Here is a 22,346-nt window from a genome sequence, read left to right as displayed (position 1 = left end):
TTTCCTTTTTTATTCTTTTTTTTTAAAATTTATTTTTAGCCATGTCGGATGCTTAAGTGGTAGATTGGAGAGCATACTGGGTATTTAAAAAACCCAATCAGCACATAAAAACCTAATAATTTTTTTTTTAGATTAGCATATTTACCTGGAATTTGGAAAAATTAGGTTATTATATTCTTATTATTTTGAAATGGGCAGCCCATGACTAAATTTAAATATTTTTAAATTTAATTATTTTTCAATATATATAAAAAAACTTATTGACAATATTATAACGATGTTTTTTATATTTTTAATAATACGTTAAATATAATTCCAAAAAGAAAATAATTAAAACTAATTTTATTCAAACTAAAGTTTAAAGGAACAAATAAGCTACAGGGGAAATGATGTAACCATTCATCATTTAAAAGAAAATTGTATTTTTCTAAAACTTTGATTTTTAATTTTCAAAGAACAAATAAGCCAACTACCATCTTTTTTTTTTAATTTACTTTGATAAGACAAATGAGTTCATCATTACTATTATTATTTTTTAAAGAAAATAACTTTGACGGGACAATTTTCATACCACATGATTTTTCTTTTATCTATCTTTTTTTAGATTTTTTTTTTTTAAAAAATATGTTAGCTTGATGAAATCTTTTTAATTTAATTTTTTAATATTTTATTTTTATATCTATTAATTTTAATTATTTATGAACATTTTTAAACATAAAATAATAATATAAATAAATAATTAATAATAATAAATTTAATATAAAAATAAATACGTGATAAACAAATTTAGAGATTTAGGACATAAAATAATAATATATTCAATTTTTTATATATTGGTTTCCTAAGGAATTAAAGAAATTCATGATTTTTTTTTTAATATTTCATGCTTTATTATTAAGAATATAAATTAAAATAAGAAACTCATGATGTTTTAATCTCCCTTAATTTCACAAAATAGTTCAAAATATGATGCAAATAAAAATAAGTAAATTCATGTAAATTAAAATGAATAATATTGCATCCTAATTAGATGGCTAATTTCCCATTACAGATTTAGAAATATTTCACATTTGTCATCCCTCCCTTTTTTTAAAGTTTAAACAAATAATTATGTAATATATTTATCAATTATTACTATCAAAGAAAAAGTGTTAGTGCCCTACAAAAGAAAAGAAAACATTACTTTGTGATTGATATTTCAATCATTGCTATGATAAATAAATAAACGCTTCTAATAGATTGAAAGATTATTTTTGAATTCCCTTACTATGCCAAACAATTCTAAGATGATAATTTAATACTCCCTTGAATTGTTTTTCCAATTATTTAGTATTTTCTTTCTTCTTTATTTTTTAAAATCTGATTATGAAATTATTTTAATGCTAAAAGTTCCTAAAAATTTGAATTTGTTTTTATAAGAGTAACATAATATGGTTAAATCTTGAATTAAACAATACATAATAAATAATGGAACTTGAAAATAAAATCAAAAGATGTTAGAATTTGAGCAAAGTATGTAAGTTTCAGCTCATAGCATTATACATCCCATTTCTTTCTATCCCATGGAAACAAATAGTAGTTAATTATGCAAATATCATCCAATTAAAAGTATCTAATTATACAAATATGCCGATAACTTGGAAAGACTATCAAAAACAAAATAATAGCAGGAATATATACATTCCTCGATAAAATTGAACCATCTATGACGCCAATAAGGATTGATGTAAAGGATGGTAACAAATCCTAACAAGATCATGATATATGAAGTAGTAAAACTTGCAAAGAAAACAACATGATTGATATCATACCATTTTGCCTCACTTTCCAAAGACTGTGATGGTGCGCATGGTGACTCAATACTTGTGTTGCATTTCCTCTTTAATAGTTCCCCACAAAGGAAAGGATTACCTTCATAGCTCCTTTCATCAAATGTCCCAAATTGTGCTTTGGTATCTGGAACTTTACCAGAGAAGTTGTTGTAAGCCACACTAAACACCTCTAAAAAATTGAGTTCAACTAGCTCTAGAGGAATTTCTCCACCCAATTTATTATAAGAAAGGTCTAAGCTCTCTATTTGAGAAAGATTGGAGAAACTCTTTGGAATGGAGCCATTCAATTGATTGTGAGACAAGTTCAATGCACGAATCCAACTTAGCATTCCAAGCTCATGAGGTATTTCACTTGTCAAGTTGTTACATGATAAGTCCAATCCAGACATGAATTCAAGGATGCCACCTTTGTAGGAGTCACGCCTGTTCTTGGTGACAAACTCAACTTCATCTTTTTCATTATATACTGGACTTGTGAACCACCAATATTTCACCAAGTAACCTGCATATACAATATGAGAATTCAATCCATACGCATTTTCAATGAAATTTCCAAACACGTTGTCCTCCTTTTTCATCTCCCCAAATCGGATATGGACAAAGCATCTGGGAATTGGCCCTGAAAAGAGTTGTTTGAAAGATCCATCAAGCTTATTTCAGTCAAATGACAAAGATCATTTGGAATAAAACCACTTAAAAGGTTTCCTCCCAGCAAAAGAATCCTTAGCTTCAAAAGTGTAGAGATTGAATTGGGAATACTTCCAAATAACCCGTTTTCTCTAATATCCAAAGTCAATAGATTTGAGGAATTGAGAAAATCTCTGGGTATTAATCCTGTAAACATGTTCCCTTGCAAATGTAGATGCTCTAAATACTCCATGCTCTTCAAAGAAGGAAGAGATCCTGAAAGAGCATTTTGAGAAACGTCAAGAAACACCATCTGTTGCAATTGAGAAATCTCAGGTGGCAATTTGCCTTTAAAATTATTGTTGCCCATGACCAATGTTCCCAATAATGTCATGTTACCTATCCAACTTGGAATTTCACCTGACATGTAGTTGTTGCTCACATCCAACACGCTCAACCCAGAGCTTCTGCAGATTACATTTGACAGAGTTCCCGTGAACTGATTATTGCCCAAATACAAATACTCCAACCAAGTCAAGTTAAAGTCCCTTGAAAATATTTCACCATGAAATTTATTATTTGATAATTTCAAAAACCTCAAATCTTTTGCTGCAAGCAATTGCTTTGGTACTTCTCCAGAGAAATTATTGGTAGACAAATCCAAAATCCATAAGGCTCTTAGTTCAGCTATTGAGGATGGGAGAATACCCTCAAAACCATTGTTGGATAAATTTAGATATTCCATATTTGGAATCATATGGGCCACATTTTCTTGAAGTTGTCCATCCAACTGATTGTGTGAGATATCCAATGACTTAATACGGGTATTACGTCCCAAGGGAAGTAATTGACCCATTAAAGAGTTATTCCTCAGAACTAGAGATTTTAGTCTCGTATTGTTTTCAAGCAGCCAATTGGGAAAACTTCCTGTCAAGTTATTATGTGAGAGATCAACCCCCACTAACCTGAATTGGTATTGAAGAAAACCAGGAAGGTCACCGGTGAGCTTACAGTTGGATAGAAAGAGAGCCTTCAACTGAAACAGGGGAACCCAACCAACTGGATATTCAGTTTCTACCTCAAATTTGTTGTTATCACTTCCAAGTATGACCACTTGAAGCTTGGAGTGATTAGCAAAAGAGCTGAAAGAGAATGAACCCTCAAACTGATTGTGATTGAGATCGATGTACTCTAGGGATGTGAGATTAGGTAATAAAGGGGAAGAAAGATTTCCGGAGAATAGGTTGGCAGAGAGATCCAATAACCTCAGAGATGTCAAATTATTCAAACATGGAGGAAGGATCCCTTGGAATAAGTTGTAAGAAAGATCTAACTCTTGAAGCTTATTCAATTGGCAGAAACCTACAAAAGAGAATAAGACATGTAACTAATCATCTCCTTGACATGTCTTTGACTCCAAACTTACAGCCAACTATTACTCACCATTACATTAATGAGGTCTTCATGAATTAAGAACTCTAGATGATTAAAATAATGTTTTTCATTAAATATTAAAAATTACAAGACATCAATTAACTACCATAAAAAACAGCATATTAAAAAAATTGTTGAATATGATCTTCTTAGACATCAACAATGATGGTAATATTTATGATCTTCTTAAATAATAATCTTTAAATCTAAAAATTATTCTTCATTGAATAAGTTATTTCCAAATTGTTGAATTTTTTCAAATCTATAAAAAGAAATATGAATATAAATGATGTTAGGAGATTTTTTACATGATTTAATATTATAATCTAGAGATAAAAATGTTTTTTCCTTTCCTTGAATTTTCATTGAAAGAATTTTTATTCAAATTTTGTATCAAATGAAGCAATTTGATTAAACTTACTTTCAAAAATTCAATTTCCTTAATTTTTTGTTATTTGTGATTCATTGTTTCTCCTTAAATTTATCTTAACTCCTAATTAAAAATTAATTTTCTTTTAAAGTGTGATTCATGTCTAAAAATGAGCAAGAAAAAAAAAGAAATTTTTTTTTCTTATATTTGCATAAAATACTAAAAAGTAAGAAAACATTCTAAAAAAATAAAAAAAAATACTAAAAATTTTCTTCCCCATTTATCTTAGGTTGTGTTTACTATCAAGAAAGTTTGAGGGAAAAGAAATAGAGTAGGGAAAAAAAAAAAGAGAGAATGAAAAAAAAAAGAATTATTAAATAATTTTCTTGTTTGGTTGTCCATAGCAAAATTAATGGAAAGAGAAATAAATTTTTGAAAAATACACTTTTTTTGAACTTTCTTTTACTTTTTTCTTCCTTAGCATTTTTTAATGGGAACAAAATAATTTCCTAATTCCTTGCTTTTCCCTCATTTTGTTTTCCTTACTTTTTCCACAATTACTTACAATTAGTTGTTACTCACTGTTAATGAGGTCTTTATGAATTATAAACATTGGTAACTCTAAATGTTGTAAAGATTCATTCAGAACTAACACATGCTTATATAATTTATAAGGCAAGATACTTATTTCTAGCTTACATTAACTACAACTTTTTTTTTTTTTTACAATATTCATCTTCTCTAATCTATATGAAACAAACAAATCATAACATATGTACCTTGATTTTGTAAAGAACCATTGAGGTGATTTCCGGCCAGGGATAAAGACTTGAGATGAGACATCAATCTTATAGATGATGGAATAATCTCACTTAAGGAATTAGAACTCAAATCTAGTATCTCCAAATTGCTTAAGCTTGCAAAAACTGTCAAAAGAAAATTAAAATAACTAGTATAAGAAAAGACATCTTTCTTAAATACAAATAAAATAAAACGTTTGTTGCTTTAAAAAAAATTACCAATACTTATCATTTCATTTTTTTTATACCAAACTAAAGAAATGCATTGTTTTTATAAATTAGAATACTTGTCTACTTTTCTATAAAAATATCTAAATTCCCAACAAATATTTTTATCTACTCTGTAGGAGCTATACCTATTCTTGGTAACAAACTCAACTTCATCTACTTCATCAGGGAGTTCAATAGAGAAAAATAAATATTTTATTAAGTAACCCGTATATATAGAAGGATTGCTTTCTGAATACGAATCCAACATCTCTATATACACATTGTGCTCAGTTTTGAAATCTCCAAATCCGATATGACCAAAGCATCCGGGAATTGACCCAGAAAAATTGTTGTTTGAAAGATCCATGAAGCTTATTTTAGTTAAATGACAAAGCCGATATGGAATGAAACCACTTAAAAGGTTTCCTCTTAGCTCTAAAAGTCTAGAGATTGAATTGGGAATACTTCCAAATAACTTGTTGTCTCTGATATCCAAAGTCAATAGATATGAGGAATTGAAAAAATCTCTGGGTATCAATCTTGTAAACATGTTCCCTTGCAAATGTAGATGCTCTAAATACTCCATGCTCTTGAGCGTTTTGAGAAACTTCAAGAAATATCATCCCCGACAATTAAGAAATCTCAGGTGGTAATTTGTCTTTAAAACTATTATTGCCCAACACCAGTGTAGTCAAATCGGTCATGTTACCTATCCAGCTTGGAATTTCACCTGACATGTTGTTGTTGCTCACATCCAACACCCACAACCTAGAGATTCTGGAGATTACATTTTACAGTGTTCCCCTGAACTGATTATTGTCCAAATGCAAAAACCCTAACTGAGTCAAGTTAAAGTCACTTGAAAATATTTCACCTTGAAATTTATTATTTGATAATTTCAGAAGCCACAAATATTTTGCCGCAAGCAATTGCTTTGGTACTTTCCCTGAGAAACTATTAGCAGACAAATCCAACGTCTCTAAGGAACTCATTTCGGCTATTGAGGATGGGATAATACCTTTAAAACCATTGTTGGATAAATTTAGAAACATAATATTTGGAATCATATGGAGCACATTTTCTTGAAGTTGTCCATCCAACTAATTGTGTGAGATATCCAATGAACTGATACGAGTATTAGGTCTCAGGGGAAGTAGTTGACCCATTAAAGAGTTATTCATCAGGACTAGAAATTCTAGTCTTGTGTTGTTTTCAAGCAACCAATTGGTGAACCTTCCCGTCAAGTTATTATGGGATAGATCAACCACCACTAAGTTGGATAGCACAAGAGCTTTCAATTAGGGGAACCCAACCAACTGGATATTCAGTTTTTACCCCAAATTTGTTGTTATTCTTTCCAAGTTTGACCACTTGAAGCTTGGAGTGATTAGCAAAAGAGCTGAAAGAGAATGAACCCTTAAAATGATTGTAACTGAGATCGATGTACTCCAGGGATGTGAGATTAGGTAATAGAGGGGAAGAAAGATTTTCGGAGAATAGGTTGGAAGAGAGATCCAATAACCTCAAAGATGTCAAATTATTCAAATATGGAGGAAGGATCCCTTGGAATAAGTTGTAAGAAAGATCTAATTCTTGAAGCTTATTCAATTGGCAGAAGCCTACAAAAGAGAATAAGGCATGTAACCAATCATCTCCTCGTCTTGTCAATGCCCCCAAACTTACAACTAGCTATTACTTACAGTTGATGAGGTCTTTATGAATTAAGAATAATGTTTTTCATTAAATACCAAAAATTAATAGACATGCATGACTTAATTGGAATAAAGAACAAAGAAGATATTAAAAAAGAAAACAGAAAAACCTGTAATCACAATATATGTAACTTGATTTGGTAAGGAACCATTGAGGTAATTTCTAGCTAGAGATAAAGACTTGAGAGAAGACATCAATCTTATAGATGATGGAACGCTCCCACTAAATGAATTATAACTCAAATCCAATACCTCCAAATTACTAAAGCTTGCAAAATCTATCAAAAGAAAATCAAAATAACTAGTGTAATAAAAGTTATTGTTCTTAAATCAAAATAAATTAAAATGATTTAAACAAACTAATTTAAAAAATGATCAAAGCCTATCATTTTACCTTTTTTCATACCAGACTAGAAAAATGCATTTGTCTTATAAAAGTATCTAAATTTCCAACTACCTTTTTTTTTTTAATCATTTATCATTTTCAACAATGACTATAATATTTATGATCCTCTTAAATAATAATCTTTTATTCTAAAAATTATTCTTCCTTGAATCAGTTTTCTCCAAATTATTGGGTTTTTCAAATCCATAAAAAGAAAGATGAACATAAACGATGTTAGGAGATTTTTTAAGTGATTTAGTATTATAGTCTAGAGATCAAGTTTTTTTTTTTTTTTTTTCCTTTCCTTGAATTTTCATTGAAATAATTTTTATTCAAATTTTCTATCAAACAAACCAATCTTATTATACTTACTCTCAAAAATTAAAAAAAATTAAATTTCCTTAATTTTTTGTTACCAGTTGCATTGTTTCTCTGTAAATCTATGTAACTCTTAATTAGAGTTTAAAGTATGCTTGATTCTTGAAAAGCAACAAGGAAAAGAAAAAATAAAAAAAAGTAGTTTTCTTATATTTGGATAAAATACAAAAAAAAGGTAAGAAAAATACCAAATAAATAAATGATAAAATATTTTCTTCCCTATTTATCTTAGGTAATGTTTACTACCTAGAAAGTTTGAGGGAAAGGAAATAGAGTAGAGGAAAAAAAAGAATGATAGAAAAAGGTCAAAAAAGAATTTAAAAATCATTTTCTTGTTTGGTTGTCCATACCAACTTTAAGGAAAAGAAAATTCAATTTTTGAAAAATATACTTTCTTTAAACTTTCTTCACCTTTTTCTTCCTTAGCATTTTTTATGGGGATGAAAAAATTTGCCACTTTCCTTGATTTTCCTTTATTTTTCTCCTTATTTTTTTTCATGGTTACTTGCAATTAGTTGTTACTTGTTGTTAATGAGGTCTTTGTGAATTATAAACATTAGTAACTCTGAATGTTGTAAATATTCATCAAGAACAAAACATGCTTACACAATTGAAAAAGCAAGTTTTTTAGTTTTAGCTTACATTAACTATGACAACTTTTTTTTTTTTTACAATGTTTATCCTCTCTAATCTCTATGAAACAAAGAAAGCATAACATATGTACCTTGATTTTGTAGTGAACCATTAGGGGAATGGGACACATGGTTGTTGATTGTCCTTGCCTTAAAAACATTAGGTATGAAGGCTATGTAGGTGACTTAGAGTAATTCCATGTTTGATGATTGTAGGGCTAAGAACTCAAATGAAAGTAAAGATGTACAAAATGATAATCTCATTGCTTTTGTTCATATGCAGCTAATTTTGATTATGATCCATTGGGTTAATTGAATCCTAATGAAAAAAATGAGTTTTATTTTAATGATGTACATGGCGTCTATGATGCATTATTATAAGAAAACTAAAACAAAGGTTGAAAGCATAAAAGTGAATAAAAAGAAATTAAAATTAATAAGCTCTATGATTCTTTGAAAATTAAAAATATCAACATATTAAATGAACATATTGTTTATAAGGTGAAGTTTCTAAGGACTAAACATAAAACTATCAATGATAAAGATAAAGATTTAACTCTAAAAGTTGAAAAGTTGAGGAACGAAATGACCAATAATAATGAAATATTTAATTTTAGGTCTAAGATCATTAAAGAAATATTTAGTAAAGAAAAATTTGTATATGATAAACATGGCATATAATATATTAGCAGGGTTAGCATTCCCACAAGTGGGAAAATAACCTTTGTAACAGTTAAGTAGGGTCTTTCTTATGTGGAAGCATCCTCGAGCACTACCCCTTTTTGCACCATGTGCAATAAGTTTGGACATGACCAAAGTAAGTGCTATTGCAAATTCTTCAATAGGTTTTAGTCATATGTTAAACTGCTAGTAAATGAGTTCAACTTTCTTATATTTCTTTTTTTACAAGGCCATTGCATGAAGTACCCAAAACATATGTTAAATTGTTCCTTAGTACTTTTATTGCTATTAGATGACATAGATTCTAGTATTATATTGAGCATTGTGGGTCTCACTGCATATACCACCCATATTGGCTCATATTATACACCTTGTCATTTTTCATATTATTTTAGGAAGTTGTAAATGAGAAATTAAAAGTAATTACTAGAGGTATATAATTTTCATAGGTAAAAGGAATTTCCTCAAGGATTATAAATGGATAACGAATAATTAGTTCTAGAATGTTAATTAAATTATGCTTTCAAAATATATAAAATGTTGGTCTTAATGTGAAATTCCACATCACCTAAGGAGAAAAGTTTCTACGACTTTATATTTAGTAGACTTCTCATAAACGTTAGAGATATTTTAAAGTAGGACTCGACCCAAAGTGAATAACATCTATATAGGAGCAAGCGAGCCCTTACACTTAGGCTAAATTTATATATGATAAACATGGCATAAAATATATTAACAAGATTGAGACTTCCATAAGTGGGAAAACAAAGCATTCTCTAGCACCACCCCTTTTTGCACCATGTGCAATAAATTTAGACATGACCAAAGTAAGTGCTATTGCAAATGATTCAATAGGTTCTAGTCATATGTTAAATTACTAGTAAATGAGTCCAACTACTTTAGATTTCTTTTTTTACAAGGCCAATTGCATAAAGTGCCCAAAACAATTGTTTTTATTACTTAGTACTTTCATTGCTATTAAATGACATAGATACTAGTACTATATTGAGCATTATGGGTCTCACTGCATATTCCACCCATATTGGTAGATATTGTACAATTTGTCATTTTTCATATTATTTTAGGAAGTTGTAAATGAGAAATTAAAGGTAATTACTAGAGGTATATAATTTGCATAGGTAAAAGGAATTTCCTCTAGGATTATAAATGGATAACTAATAATTAATTCTAAAATGTTAATTAAATTATGTTTTCAAAATATATAAAATGTTGGTCCTAATGTGAAATTCCACATCACCTAAGAAGAAAAGTTTCTACGACTTTATATTTAGTAGACTTCTCATAAATGTATAGAGATATTTTAAAGTAGGCCTTCACTCAAAGTGAATAACATCTATATAGGAGCAAGTGAGCCCTTACACTTAGGCCAAAACTTTTACTTGACACGTGTTGACCAACATTGAATATAGTACGAATTTAATTAATTATGACCTACCATTCATTTTGTAGTTTCGTATATTGCATAGTTATTTGAAGTCTAATTTCAAAATTTGATTATCTGTGTGTGTGGGATTATAATACTAGTCTATGAACATCTATTAATAAAAGAGTTTAATTATGCTAGTCACAACTTTATGTAGTTATGGTAATTTAAATTGAAGTTCTTTTGATCAAATTTAGGAAACCCTATCTTCCAAAAATATTGACCATTAAATCCAAAAGTAGTCTAACCTCTTCAATCAATATAAGGTATAAGTTAAATTATGTTATTTATAACTTTTCTATTTGATTAAATTGGGAAGACAAATATACTTCTAGCCCAATGCTTAAACACTAAGCATGAGTTGATTTTTTCCATTTCATTTTTCTATGTAAAATGCTAAACAATATCAAGAAAATCCAAATAACCAAGTAATGATAATAGATAAAATAATTTAATTAATTTATTATATGCCCTAAATATAATGATAATTCTGATTAGAATTTACCTTGGATTGATAGGGAGCCATTGAATCTATTCCCGCTTAAATCCAGTGTCATCAAGTTTCCAAAAATAGATAATTCTGTAAGATGGTTCAAGAAAGAAAATAAAATTGAAAAAAAAAAATCATGGTAGAGTGGTTACTAAGGATATTAAAAGAATAAGCAATACCTTGGGAAGGAAAAAATCCCTCAATATAGTTGTTGCTTACAACTAGTGTTTTAAGGGATGTGAGTCCACTCAACTGTTTTATAATGGTCTTGTTGAACCGATTATAACCAAGGTTTAAGATTTCCAGCTTTTTCAGCTTAGGCAAACTTTTAAAACCTACAAGAAGATCAAAGAAAGTAAAGATATTAATATTTCATATTTTTAAAAATAAAAAGCTCGTAGTTAATTATAACCTTAGTAGTTGCTAAACCTTTAAAAACATTTTCAATATATATTGTTTAAACTCTCAAGAAATAATATAATTACCATTAGTACAACTATTGTCTCAATGTTAAGTAGATATAATTATCACTACACGTTTGATTACTTTTGTTTGTTTCTTCTCTAATTTAGTAGAAGACCTAAACAAGATCATTAACTTAATGCTATTACAATCCTATAACTTCTACTTAGCCTATTTATTCTCTTTCCCAATTAATTAATATAAATTCATAGGTTCATCTAAGCCTTAAACTTGATTGAATAGAGGAACGGCCAACTAGTCTTAATCATAATATAAATGGTTAATTAGCTTTCTAGCAACCTTTTCCATAATTCCAAAAGTATGAGTTTTGCCCTGTTAGCTCTATGAAATATAATTCATTCCCCCGATGCATATAGAAGTGATGCAAAATGGGTATTTGTTGCCAATTTCTAACAATTAATAATGGTAGCAATCAAATAAAATCAAAAGCAATCACTTCAAATCATCAAGTATTTTCATTAGAATAGTTTAATTTATTTTTCTTTCTAGTGAATCAGATAAAAGACTTCTATGACTATTTTAAAATATTTATGAAACTACATCAATATCATGTATGAAAGTATTCATTGATAATCAAGTTAATTGATTTATAGAAAAAAAAATTCAATTACTTATAAAAATATTAGTTGTATCAAATATGTTGCACATGCTTGATGCATCTAATTGGAACCTAAAAGTTGAAATGATGACCAATACTACTTTACATCAAATTTTATGACATTACAAAAGAAAAATAAGTAATGAGAAGAATTTGTTGGTTAATTTGATAATTAAGAGTAAAATAATGTTACAAATAAAATGGTCCATAGAGCTTGAAGGAGCTTTCATGATATTTGTGAATTTAAACATGAAAATTCATGCTTTGTGCCTTTTTAATATGAATCCTAACTAAATAAGGAAAATTATCTTTTGAACTTAAAATTTTGTATACAGTTATAATAGGTTTAATTGACCAAAGTTTGCCCATGCCAGTAGGTTGTGGATGGATGGAAATGCACAGATGCTCATAAGTTAGGCTTTACTCAATCTAGTGTCAAACCAGTTGGACTACATCTTAAAATAATAAGGCATGGGTCCTACCTAAGGCCGGGTTATTTAGACTCCAACATACAGATGTGTTTTTATTAGTTAGGTCTAACATTTAGTCTTGGGTCAACCTAATTACATTTAATAGGGATTGGTCCTTATTAGGGTCAAAATTTATGATATTTCATTAATCGAACACTATCAATCAAAAATATTGGAAACCAAGATAGAAACAACCACTAGAATCCCACTAACTGGATTAAGTATTACATGATTGTATAAATAATAAAGGTGTGTGTATATGTTAGGGCAATGTGTTTTCGGTCAATAGGCTATTTAAGAAGGTATTTCCTTTTTCAATTTTAGCAAGAATATTTTCCTTCACCTTGAAAAGTCATTGCAAAGCTTGAATAACACAAACTTCTCTACAATTTCCATTATTATTTATTAGAAATGAGTTAAAATAATTTAAAATAAGTGAAATAAGTTTAAAGTAGCATATAAAAATAATTTATTAAATTTAAATTTATTTTATTTTACTTCTTTCCTTCTAATTTTCTTTTCTATTTTCTATTCCTCATATTTTCTGCAAACCAAACATAACTTAAGGGTTCGTGAAAAGTATTAAGAAAAGAAAAAAAAATTAAAGAAAATGATTTTATTATGTTTGGTTGTATTGTAAAAACTATAAAATAAAATAAAATATAATAAAAAAATAATTAGAAACTTCTGCATTTTCAAATCTTTCATCTTTACATTGAAGAATTAAAATAAGTGAAACAAGTTTAAAGTAACATATACAAATAATGTATTTACTTTAATCAATTTTATATTTTTCTTCACTTTTTTTCTTTTCTTTTATTTTCCCTCTCTACTTTTTTCTCCTTTCATTTTCCCTCAATTTTTTTGGGAACCAAACATAGCATAAAGGTATCACATACCTTTCATTTTCCCTGTGTGTGTGTGTGTGTTGTAAGACAATTTTAAAATACTTATGAAACTATATTAATCTTATACATGTAAGTATTTATTGATAATCAAGTTAATTAATTCATAAAAAAAATTCAATTACTTATGAAAATATTAGTTATATTAAACATCTTGTGCATGCTTGATGCGTTTTAATTAAAACTTATAAATTGAAAGGATGATTTAGACTACTTTATATCAAATTTAATGATATTACAAAGAAAAGTAACTAATGAGAAGAAATTGTTTGTTAATCTTACCTTTAATTTAATAACAAAATATCACAAGTTTTTTAGCAAGTTAATGAAGTACCTTGCAATAGTTGAAAGCTTTCCAAATCATTATAGCTTAGATCCAACACTTCCAAATTTCTCAAACTAGCTAATTCTGCAACAAACATGAATCAAAAGAGAGATTAACTAAGGAACATTAAAAGTTAGAAATATATTTTACTTAATTTCAAAGAAACAATGTGGACATATAACATGCCTCGAATGGAAAAAGATCCATTCAGTCCCATGCTGCAAATAGCCAATGTCTTGAGTGATGTTATTGTGCCCAAAGATTTTAAGGCACTTTTGTCAAACTCATTACCACTTATGTCCAAGATCTCCAATTTCTTTAAACTTGATAACCCTTTAAATCCTGTAAAATAGAGTAATATAATTTTAATTAGAAGCATGTAATTACAAGTTGAGATCTTCATATTTATATATGTAAGCTTACATGTCTTTAATATAAGAATATGCATCCAAGTTTCTAATTCAATTTGGTGATTTTTGTGTTTAAATGTTAGAAATAAAAAACTCCATAGAGCTTCAAAGAGCTTTTGTGATCTTTGTGAATTTTAAACATGAAAATTTTCATGTTTTGTGCCCCTATAATTTGAATCCTAACTAAATGAAGGAAATTATTTTTTGAATAAAAGTGTTTATATTCATTTTAACATTGTATGGAGAATCCATCTAATAGGTTTAATTGATTAAATTTTGTCCTTGAAAATGTCATATTAATGGGTTGTGGATGGGTGGAATTTGGAAATGCCTAGATGGTCATGGGTTGGGATTTACTCTGTTCATTATTAAACCAACCCGACATCAGCTTAAAACAATAAGGCTTGGACCTTACCCGAGGCTAGTTTTGTTTTGTTTTGTTTTTTTTTTTTTTTTTTTTTTTTTTTGTAAATGTGAAAATTTGAAGATGGTGATTCCTCATTTGAAAGCAATAGTCAAATTTTCTGATCACCTTTCTTTAACCAATCTCTATCAATTTGGAATATAAAAATCAAGCTTTTTAGGAATGGAAGATAAGGAAAGACAATTCAGCAAAAAGGATAAGGATATGGGAGCCTAAGTGTTCCTGTTAATTAATAATTGTGAAATTGCTCACTCTTAGTTGAATCCCACTTATTGGGTTAACTGTGAAATGATGGCATAAATAACAAGTATGCTTTTTATATATAAGGCTAATGTAATCTATAGTTTTCTAAAATAATAATTTTTTATTGCTCTATTTAAATGTTAATTTACATTATAAATTTTAATAATTAGTAATTGTTCTTATATTAAATTCAATAGTTACTAGTGACCATTTGGTCTCCACCTGAACACTTTTAAGAACATATGCTAGTAGTTCCTTTAGAATGTTTGGAGTATAAGTGAAAATAAATTTTAAAGGTGAGAGGTAACATACCTTCATTCTCAATAAACCCATCAAATGAGTTTGCAGACAAGTTTAGATGGTGAAGTTCTTCAAAATGAAGGAATAGGGAGACATTTAGCAACCAGAATTTGGCATTTTCATAATAGCGCCAATCGTCTTCCAACAAATTTTGTTGTTGCCTTATATCATTGAGGAAAAGCTTCTTAACTCGACCTGTGGTGGGATTGCAAATAACCCGCTCCCAATTACAACATTCACTAGTGTTGTTATCTATCCATGAAGGGAGAAGAAAATCTGCATGCTCATCATTCAATTTAAGAAAAGCCTTGAATTCAAGCAAACCCATCTTCTCTTCTTCGATGCAACCTTTGCATCCACATATTTGAACCAAGAGTAATATAAAAACCCGCATCAAATATTTAGATGACAAACTCTCCATTGAAAGTTCAAACATGAAGTACAAAAGAAAGACAGTATTAAGTTGCTCTTGATATGCAAATAGATGAAGAGTATTTAATATAGTTGGTCCATCGTTCTTACCTACAAATTATCTTGACTAATAGTTTGACAGGGCCCACCATGCATGCTAAAGTCTATATTAATTCTATTCAAAAAGGCTATTTATGAGGAAAGAAATTGTGATAGATACAAATTATAGGGAAGACTTGGTCTCACTTTAATATGTGCCACATGTTTAAAGGATGAAGTCTTTCAAACTAAAATTTCCTTGTGAGAGATTCAATGAAGTCATGATGTACATGTTAGTATCAAATCTAAGAGTCTTCATTTACCAATTTAACAATGGTAAAGTTCACCTAACTTTATATTCAACTAACTTCAATGGTAAACGTTTTAAGAAAATGATCAACTTCCAATACCACAACTACAAATATACTAGTTATAAATATTTGTAAAAGGGCTAATTTTAGTCCACACTCCCTAAGATTTAGTACAAATACATTAAATCATCATTGGTTTTAAATTTCATTAGGTGGAACTTCCATGAACGTATTTCATCTATATAAATTGTTTTTAGAGAATTGTTGAACATATATAGCTAAAATATTTTTACCTACAATTCTTCTAAAAAATAAAATTTAAAAACAAACTACATCTATAAGAGTGCTACAAATTGGAAACCATTGGTGGTTAAGTATATTTACTGAGTGAAATTAACTTATTTGTAAAATGATTGGTAATATGAAATACCAATGAATAGGGAATTGTAGGACCACTAGACATAAAGGATTTGAAAGTTCTTTGAATAAAAAAAAAACTATCCTATCAAAAAAGACATCATGATTTTTTCAATCAATTAATATCTTGTACAATTGTCGCAACGGAGAAGGCTAGATAGAAATAATTGTAAATGACTTGACTTTAAGAAAATGATATAAAGCTTATGAGTAGCTAATGAATTGTGGGACCACTAATATATATATTCTTTTTAAATTTTTTATTTTGTTTATTTATATATATAAAGTATTTAGTTGCTTGGTAAAATATTAGTTATATCAAATATGTTGCACATGTTTGATGCATCTAATTTGAACTTGAAAATTTGTAAGATGACTTAGCCTACTTCTCTTCTTCGATGCAACCTTTGCTTTCATATATCTGAACCAAGACTAGTATGAAAACCCACGTCAAATTTTAAGATAAATAACTCTCCATTGAAAGTCTAGAAATGAGGTACACAAGAAAGATACTACTAAATTACTCTTGATATGCAAATAGATGGAGAATACTTAATCTAGTTGGTACATCATTCTTGCCCATGAGTTGTTTTGACTAGTAGTTTGATAGCTAGGCCCCACCATGCATGCTAAAGTCTATATTCTATTCAAAAAGGCTATTCATTAGGAAAGAAATTGTGATAGATACAAATTATAGGGAAGACTTGGTCTCACTTTAATATGTGCCACATGATTAAAGGATAAAATCTTTCAAACTAAAATTTTCTTGTGAGATTCAAGAAGTCATGATGTTCATGTTAATATCAAATATAAGAGTCTTCATTTACCTAACGGTGGCAAAATTAAACTAACTTAATTCAATTGTTTAATTTGTTGATTTTATTTCTATTTCTTTTACAAAATAAAAATATTGAAGTGAAAAATAAACAAAAAATTTTTTTTAATGGATGTAAAAATTTATTTAAATAGAAAAAATAAATTAATTGATTTCATATCAAATACTCTCTTGATTTTGAATGTATTTTTTAAATATGTTAACTTCTTTTAATATTAAAAGATCTTACAAATATCAATTATTAATTCAAATAAAATACCAAATTAAATAAAGAAATTAAATTTTTTTCAACTGCATATATTTTATAATTTTCTTTTAACAAATAAGTTCTTATTTATTGAAATGATAATTTAGTAAAAAAATAAAACTCCATTAATAATTTTGCATCTATAATAATATATTTTACAGAATTTTATCATATAATAAATATATTATTTATATTTTGTAGTAAACCAAAAAAATTTCACCTAATATTGTCACCTAGCTGCAACTTCATACAATATGAAGAAACTATACTTTCAAGCGAAGAGTATATATATTAAATTAATGATATTTTTTTTAGGTGAAACAAAAAGTTCAAAACTTTGGCGATATTTCCAATATCATAGAGGCCTTTAAGAAAATGATCAACTTCCAACACTATAACTACAAATATACTAGCTACAAATATTTGTAAAAGGGCTAGTTTTAGTACACCTCCCCTAAGATTTAGTGCAAATACATTAAATCGTCATTGGTTTTAAATTTCATTAGTTGGAACTTCCATGAATGTATTCCATCTATATAAATTGTTTTTAGAGAATTATTGAACACATATTCCTAAAATATTTTTACCTACAATTCTTCTAAAAAAATAAAATTTAAAAATAAATTACATCTATAAGTGTGTTAATCAATTAAATTTGAAACCATTAGTAGTTAAGTATATTTACTGAGTGAAATAAACTTATTTGTAAAATGATTGGTAATATGAAATACCAATGAATAGGGAATTGTAGGACCACTAGACATAAAGGATTTGAAAGTTTCAATAATAAAAGCAAATTCTTTGAATAATAATAATAATAATAATAAAACTATCTTATAAAAAAAGACATGAAGATTTTTCCAACCAATCAATATCTTATACAGTTGTCGTAATGGAGAAGGCTAGATAGAAATAATTACAAAATAACTTGACTTTGAGAAAGTGATATAAAGCTTATGAGTAGCTAATGAGTTGTGAGACCATGCACACACACACACACAAAATATATATATATATATATATTCTTTTTTAATTTTTAATTTTATTTAATTTTATATATATATAGACGTATTTTTATTTTTATTTTTACTTTTTTTTAGCAAAGTTATTCTAATACTATTTTAAAAGATTTATCAAGTTGTGTCAATACCATACATGTAGTTATTCATTGATAATCAAGTAAATTTATAAAAAAAAAATTGTATTCAATTACTTAAGAAAATATTAGTTATATCAAATATATTGCATATGTTTGGTGCATCTATTTTGAACTTGAAAAATTGTACGATGATTTAGCCTACTTCTCTTCTTTGATGCAACCTTTGCATCCACATGTCTAAACCAAAACTAGTATGAAAACCTAAGTCAAATTTTTAGATGAAGAACTCTCCATTGAAAGTCTAGATATGAGGTACATAAGAAAGACACTACTAAATTACTCTTAATATGCAAATAGATGAAGAGTATTTAATGTAGTTGGTACATCGTTGTTGCCCATGAGTTGTCTTGACTAGTAGTTTGATCGGCCCCACCATACATGTTGAAGTCTATATAATATTCAAAAAAGGCTATTTATGAGGAAAGAAACTATGATAGGTACAAATTATAGAGAAGACTTAGTTTTACTTTAATATGTGCCACACGTTTAATGAATGAAGTCTTTCAAACTAAAATTTTCTTGTAAGATTCATTGAAGTCATGATGTTCATATTAATATCAAATCTAAGAGTCTTTATTTACCCATTTAGCGATGCAAAAATTAAACTAACTTAATTCAATTGTTTAATTTGTTGATTTTATTTCCATTTATTTTTCTGTTTTGTTTTTTTTAAAATATCATTAAAAGTCCTAGATCAAAATCACAAGGATAATGTAACTTTTTTTATATTTCCTTTTAATGCTCTTAAATTAATAACTAGAATGTGCTAAGTGACTTTTAAGTTTCAAACTGATGTTAAAATGATAAGGTTTTCATGGTGCATTCTACGACACAAGAGAGGTATCATACCATTGCCTTATATAGAGTAGAATATGAGAAAGCTTATATTGATTTTTGAAATCTAGTCATTGAATTTGATCTTTAAACATTATGTAGTCTAGATGAATGGAGCTAAGGTACCTCTATGGTACCTTCTAGGATGACTTTGCTCCTCATCATGTCTCTTAAGATGTTAATGGAAAGTTCGTATATTTGTTGTTACATAAAGTCTAGTCCATCGTACCCAAAACTCCAAAAGAACTATTGTTTCAAAAATATTATCTTTTTATATTATTGTTACCTAAATTACAATTTTAGAAGTATTTCTACTTTAATTGGTCTATTTTAAGTATATAGCACTTGCTAATAGTCCTACAGTGTAAACTTTAATTTTATTACAATATTTCTTTTTTAGGAGTGTTCAATTTTTTTTTTAACATGTAGGAAAAAATCTTTTCAAATGTCTATTACAAAATAAAAATATTGAAGTGAAAAATAAACAACAAAAATTTTGTAATGAACGTGAAAATTTATTAAAATAGAGAAAATAAGGAAATTAATCCAATATCAAACACTCCCAATCTTGAATATCTTTCTTAAGTATGCTAACTTTTTTAAATATTAAAAAATCTTACAAATATCAATTATTAATCCAAATAAAATTCTAGATTAAAAAAAAAACTAAATGTTTTTCAATTTCATATAGTTTATAATTGTCTTTTTACAAATAAGTTTTATATATTGAAATGACAATTTAATAAAAATAAAATAAAACCCAATTAATAATTTTACATCTATAAAAATATATTACATAAAATTTTATCATACAATAATAAATTATTTATATTTTTTAATAAACGAAAGAAAAACTTTACCTAATATTGTCACCTAAGGGCTCATACAAGATGGAGAGACTTTACTTTTAAGTCAAAAATATATATGTTAAATTAATAATATTTTTTATTAGGTGTAATAAAAAAAAGTCTAAAACTATGGCAATATTTCCAATATCTTAGAGGCCTTCAAGAAAATGATCAATTTCCAACACTACAACTTCAAACATATAAGCTACAAGTGCTTGTAAAAGAGTTAATTTCAATCATACCCCATAAGGTTTAATGTAAATACACTAAACAACCATTGATTTTAAATTTCATTAGTTAGGACTTCTATAGATGTAGTTTGTCTATATAAACTTTTAGATAAGAAAATTTATTTTTTTGGAAAATTGTTGAACACATATACCTAAGATATTTTTACCTGAATAAAAAATAAAATTTAAACACAAATTACATCTATAGGGGTATGGCTAAGTATATCTACCCTAAGTGAAATTAACTCAATTGTAAAATGATTGGTAATATATATAAAAGATTTGAAAGTTTCAATGATAGAAGCAAATTTTTGGAATAAAAAAAATAAAAATAATAAAAATAATAAAAACAACTATCCTATCAAAAAAGACATGTAGATTCTTCCAATCAACGACTATCATATAAAAGTTGTCATAATGGAGAAGGCTAGATAGAAATAATTGTAAACGACTTGACTTTGAGAAAATGATATAAAGTTTATAAGTAACTTTATATTATTTTCTAATATAATTGAGAAAAAACAAAGTCATTCTAATATTATTTTAAAATATTTATCAAACTATGTAAATATATGTAAGTATTCATCGATAATCAAGTAAATTTATAGAAAAAGAAGTGTTTAGTTACTTAAGAAACTATTAGTTATATCAAATATGTTGCTCATGTTTGATGCATCTAAGTTACAATTTCTAGATGCATGCTTGCTTTAATTGGCCTTTCTAAACATAAACACTCGTTAAAAGTCTGATAATGTAACTTCAATTTTACTACAAGATTTCATTTTTATAGGTGTTCAAATTTCTTTTTGTTAACATATGGAAAAACAATTCCTTTTCAATGTTTATTGAAAAATGCAAACATTAAATGAAAAATAAACAATAAAAATTTTGTTAAATATATATACCTAGAGGGTTAATTTCAGTCACCCTTCCTAATGTTTAGTTTAAATACACTAAACCACCATTAGTTTTAAATTTCGTTAGTTAGAACTCCAATAGATGTATTCTATCTATATAAGTTATTTTTTAGCAAGTAAAATTTATTTTAGAGAATTGTTAAAGACATATACCTAAAATATTTTTACCTAAATTCTTTTAAAAAATAAATTTTGTACACAAATTACATCTATAGGGGTACTAATTAATGAAATTTGAAATCACTGGTAACTAAGCGAATTTACATCAAATCTCAGAGGACGTGAATGAAATTAACTCATTTGCAAAATGATTGGTAATATGAAAGACCAATGAATAGGGAATTATAAGACCACTAGACATAAAGGATTTGAAAGTTTCAATAACAAAAGCAAGATTCTTTGAATACAAAAAAAAAGAAAAACAATTATCCTATCAAGAAAGTCATGTAGATTCTTCCAATCGATCACTATCTTATAAAGTTGTCATAATGGAGAAGGCTAGATATAAATAATTGTAAATGACTTGACTTTAAGAAGGTGAAATAAAGTTTATGAGTAACTAAGGAGTTAAATGGCTACTAAATTCAAATAAACAAATATAGTTTTTTCATAAAATACATACTAATGAGTATTGTGTGTGTGTGTGTGTGTGTGTGTATATATATATTTGATAAATTTGTTAATTGGGAAAAAGAAAAGCCATTCTAATACTATTTTAAAATATTTATCAAACTATGTCAATACCGTATATGTATAGAAAAAAGTGTTCAATTACTTAAGAAAATATAAGTTATATCAAATATGTTGCACATTGTTACGTTGGTAGAAGCTTTGATGCAAGCATCGTTAATCAAGAACACAAAGATAAAAAGCAACCAACACAAATGGTATTCGAGGTTTTAACGTGGTTTAGCAACTTGCCTACACAGATGAGAGAGAATAATT

The 22,346-nt window shown here is 27.4% G+C and overlaps 1 protein-coding gene across 1 annotated transcript in view; it reads right to left on the bottom strand.

The window, feature by feature from the left end:
• Nucleotides 1-1,503: 1,503 nt before the first annotated feature.
• Nucleotides 1,504-22,346, bottom strand: part of LOC117921758 (receptor like protein 21-like) — a 95,196-nt gene continuing 74,353 nt past the window's right edge. Inside the window, exons 9-11 of the mRNA XM_034839719.1 lie at nt 5,043-5,189; nt 2,484-3,821; nt 1,504-2,451 (exon numbers count right to left, since the gene is read on the bottom strand). Of these exons, the coding sequence (XP_034695610.1) occupies nt 1,613-2,451; nt 2,484-3,821; nt 5,043-5,189 (2,324 nt within the window). The 3' untranslated portion in view covers nt 1,504-1,612. The remainder of the gene's footprint in view (nt 2,452-2,483; nt 3,822-5,042; nt 5,190-22,346) is intronic.

This window comes from Vitis riparia, chromosome 9 (assembly GCF_004353265.1).
Source record: "Vitis riparia cultivar Riparia Gloire de Montpellier isolate 1030 chromosome 9, EGFV_Vit.rip_1.0, whole genome shotgun sequence".
Taxonomy (NCBI): Eukaryota; Viridiplantae; Streptophyta; class Magnoliopsida; order Vitales; family Vitaceae; genus Vitis; species Vitis riparia.
This window is presented reverse-complemented; position numbering and strand designations above follow the sequence as displayed.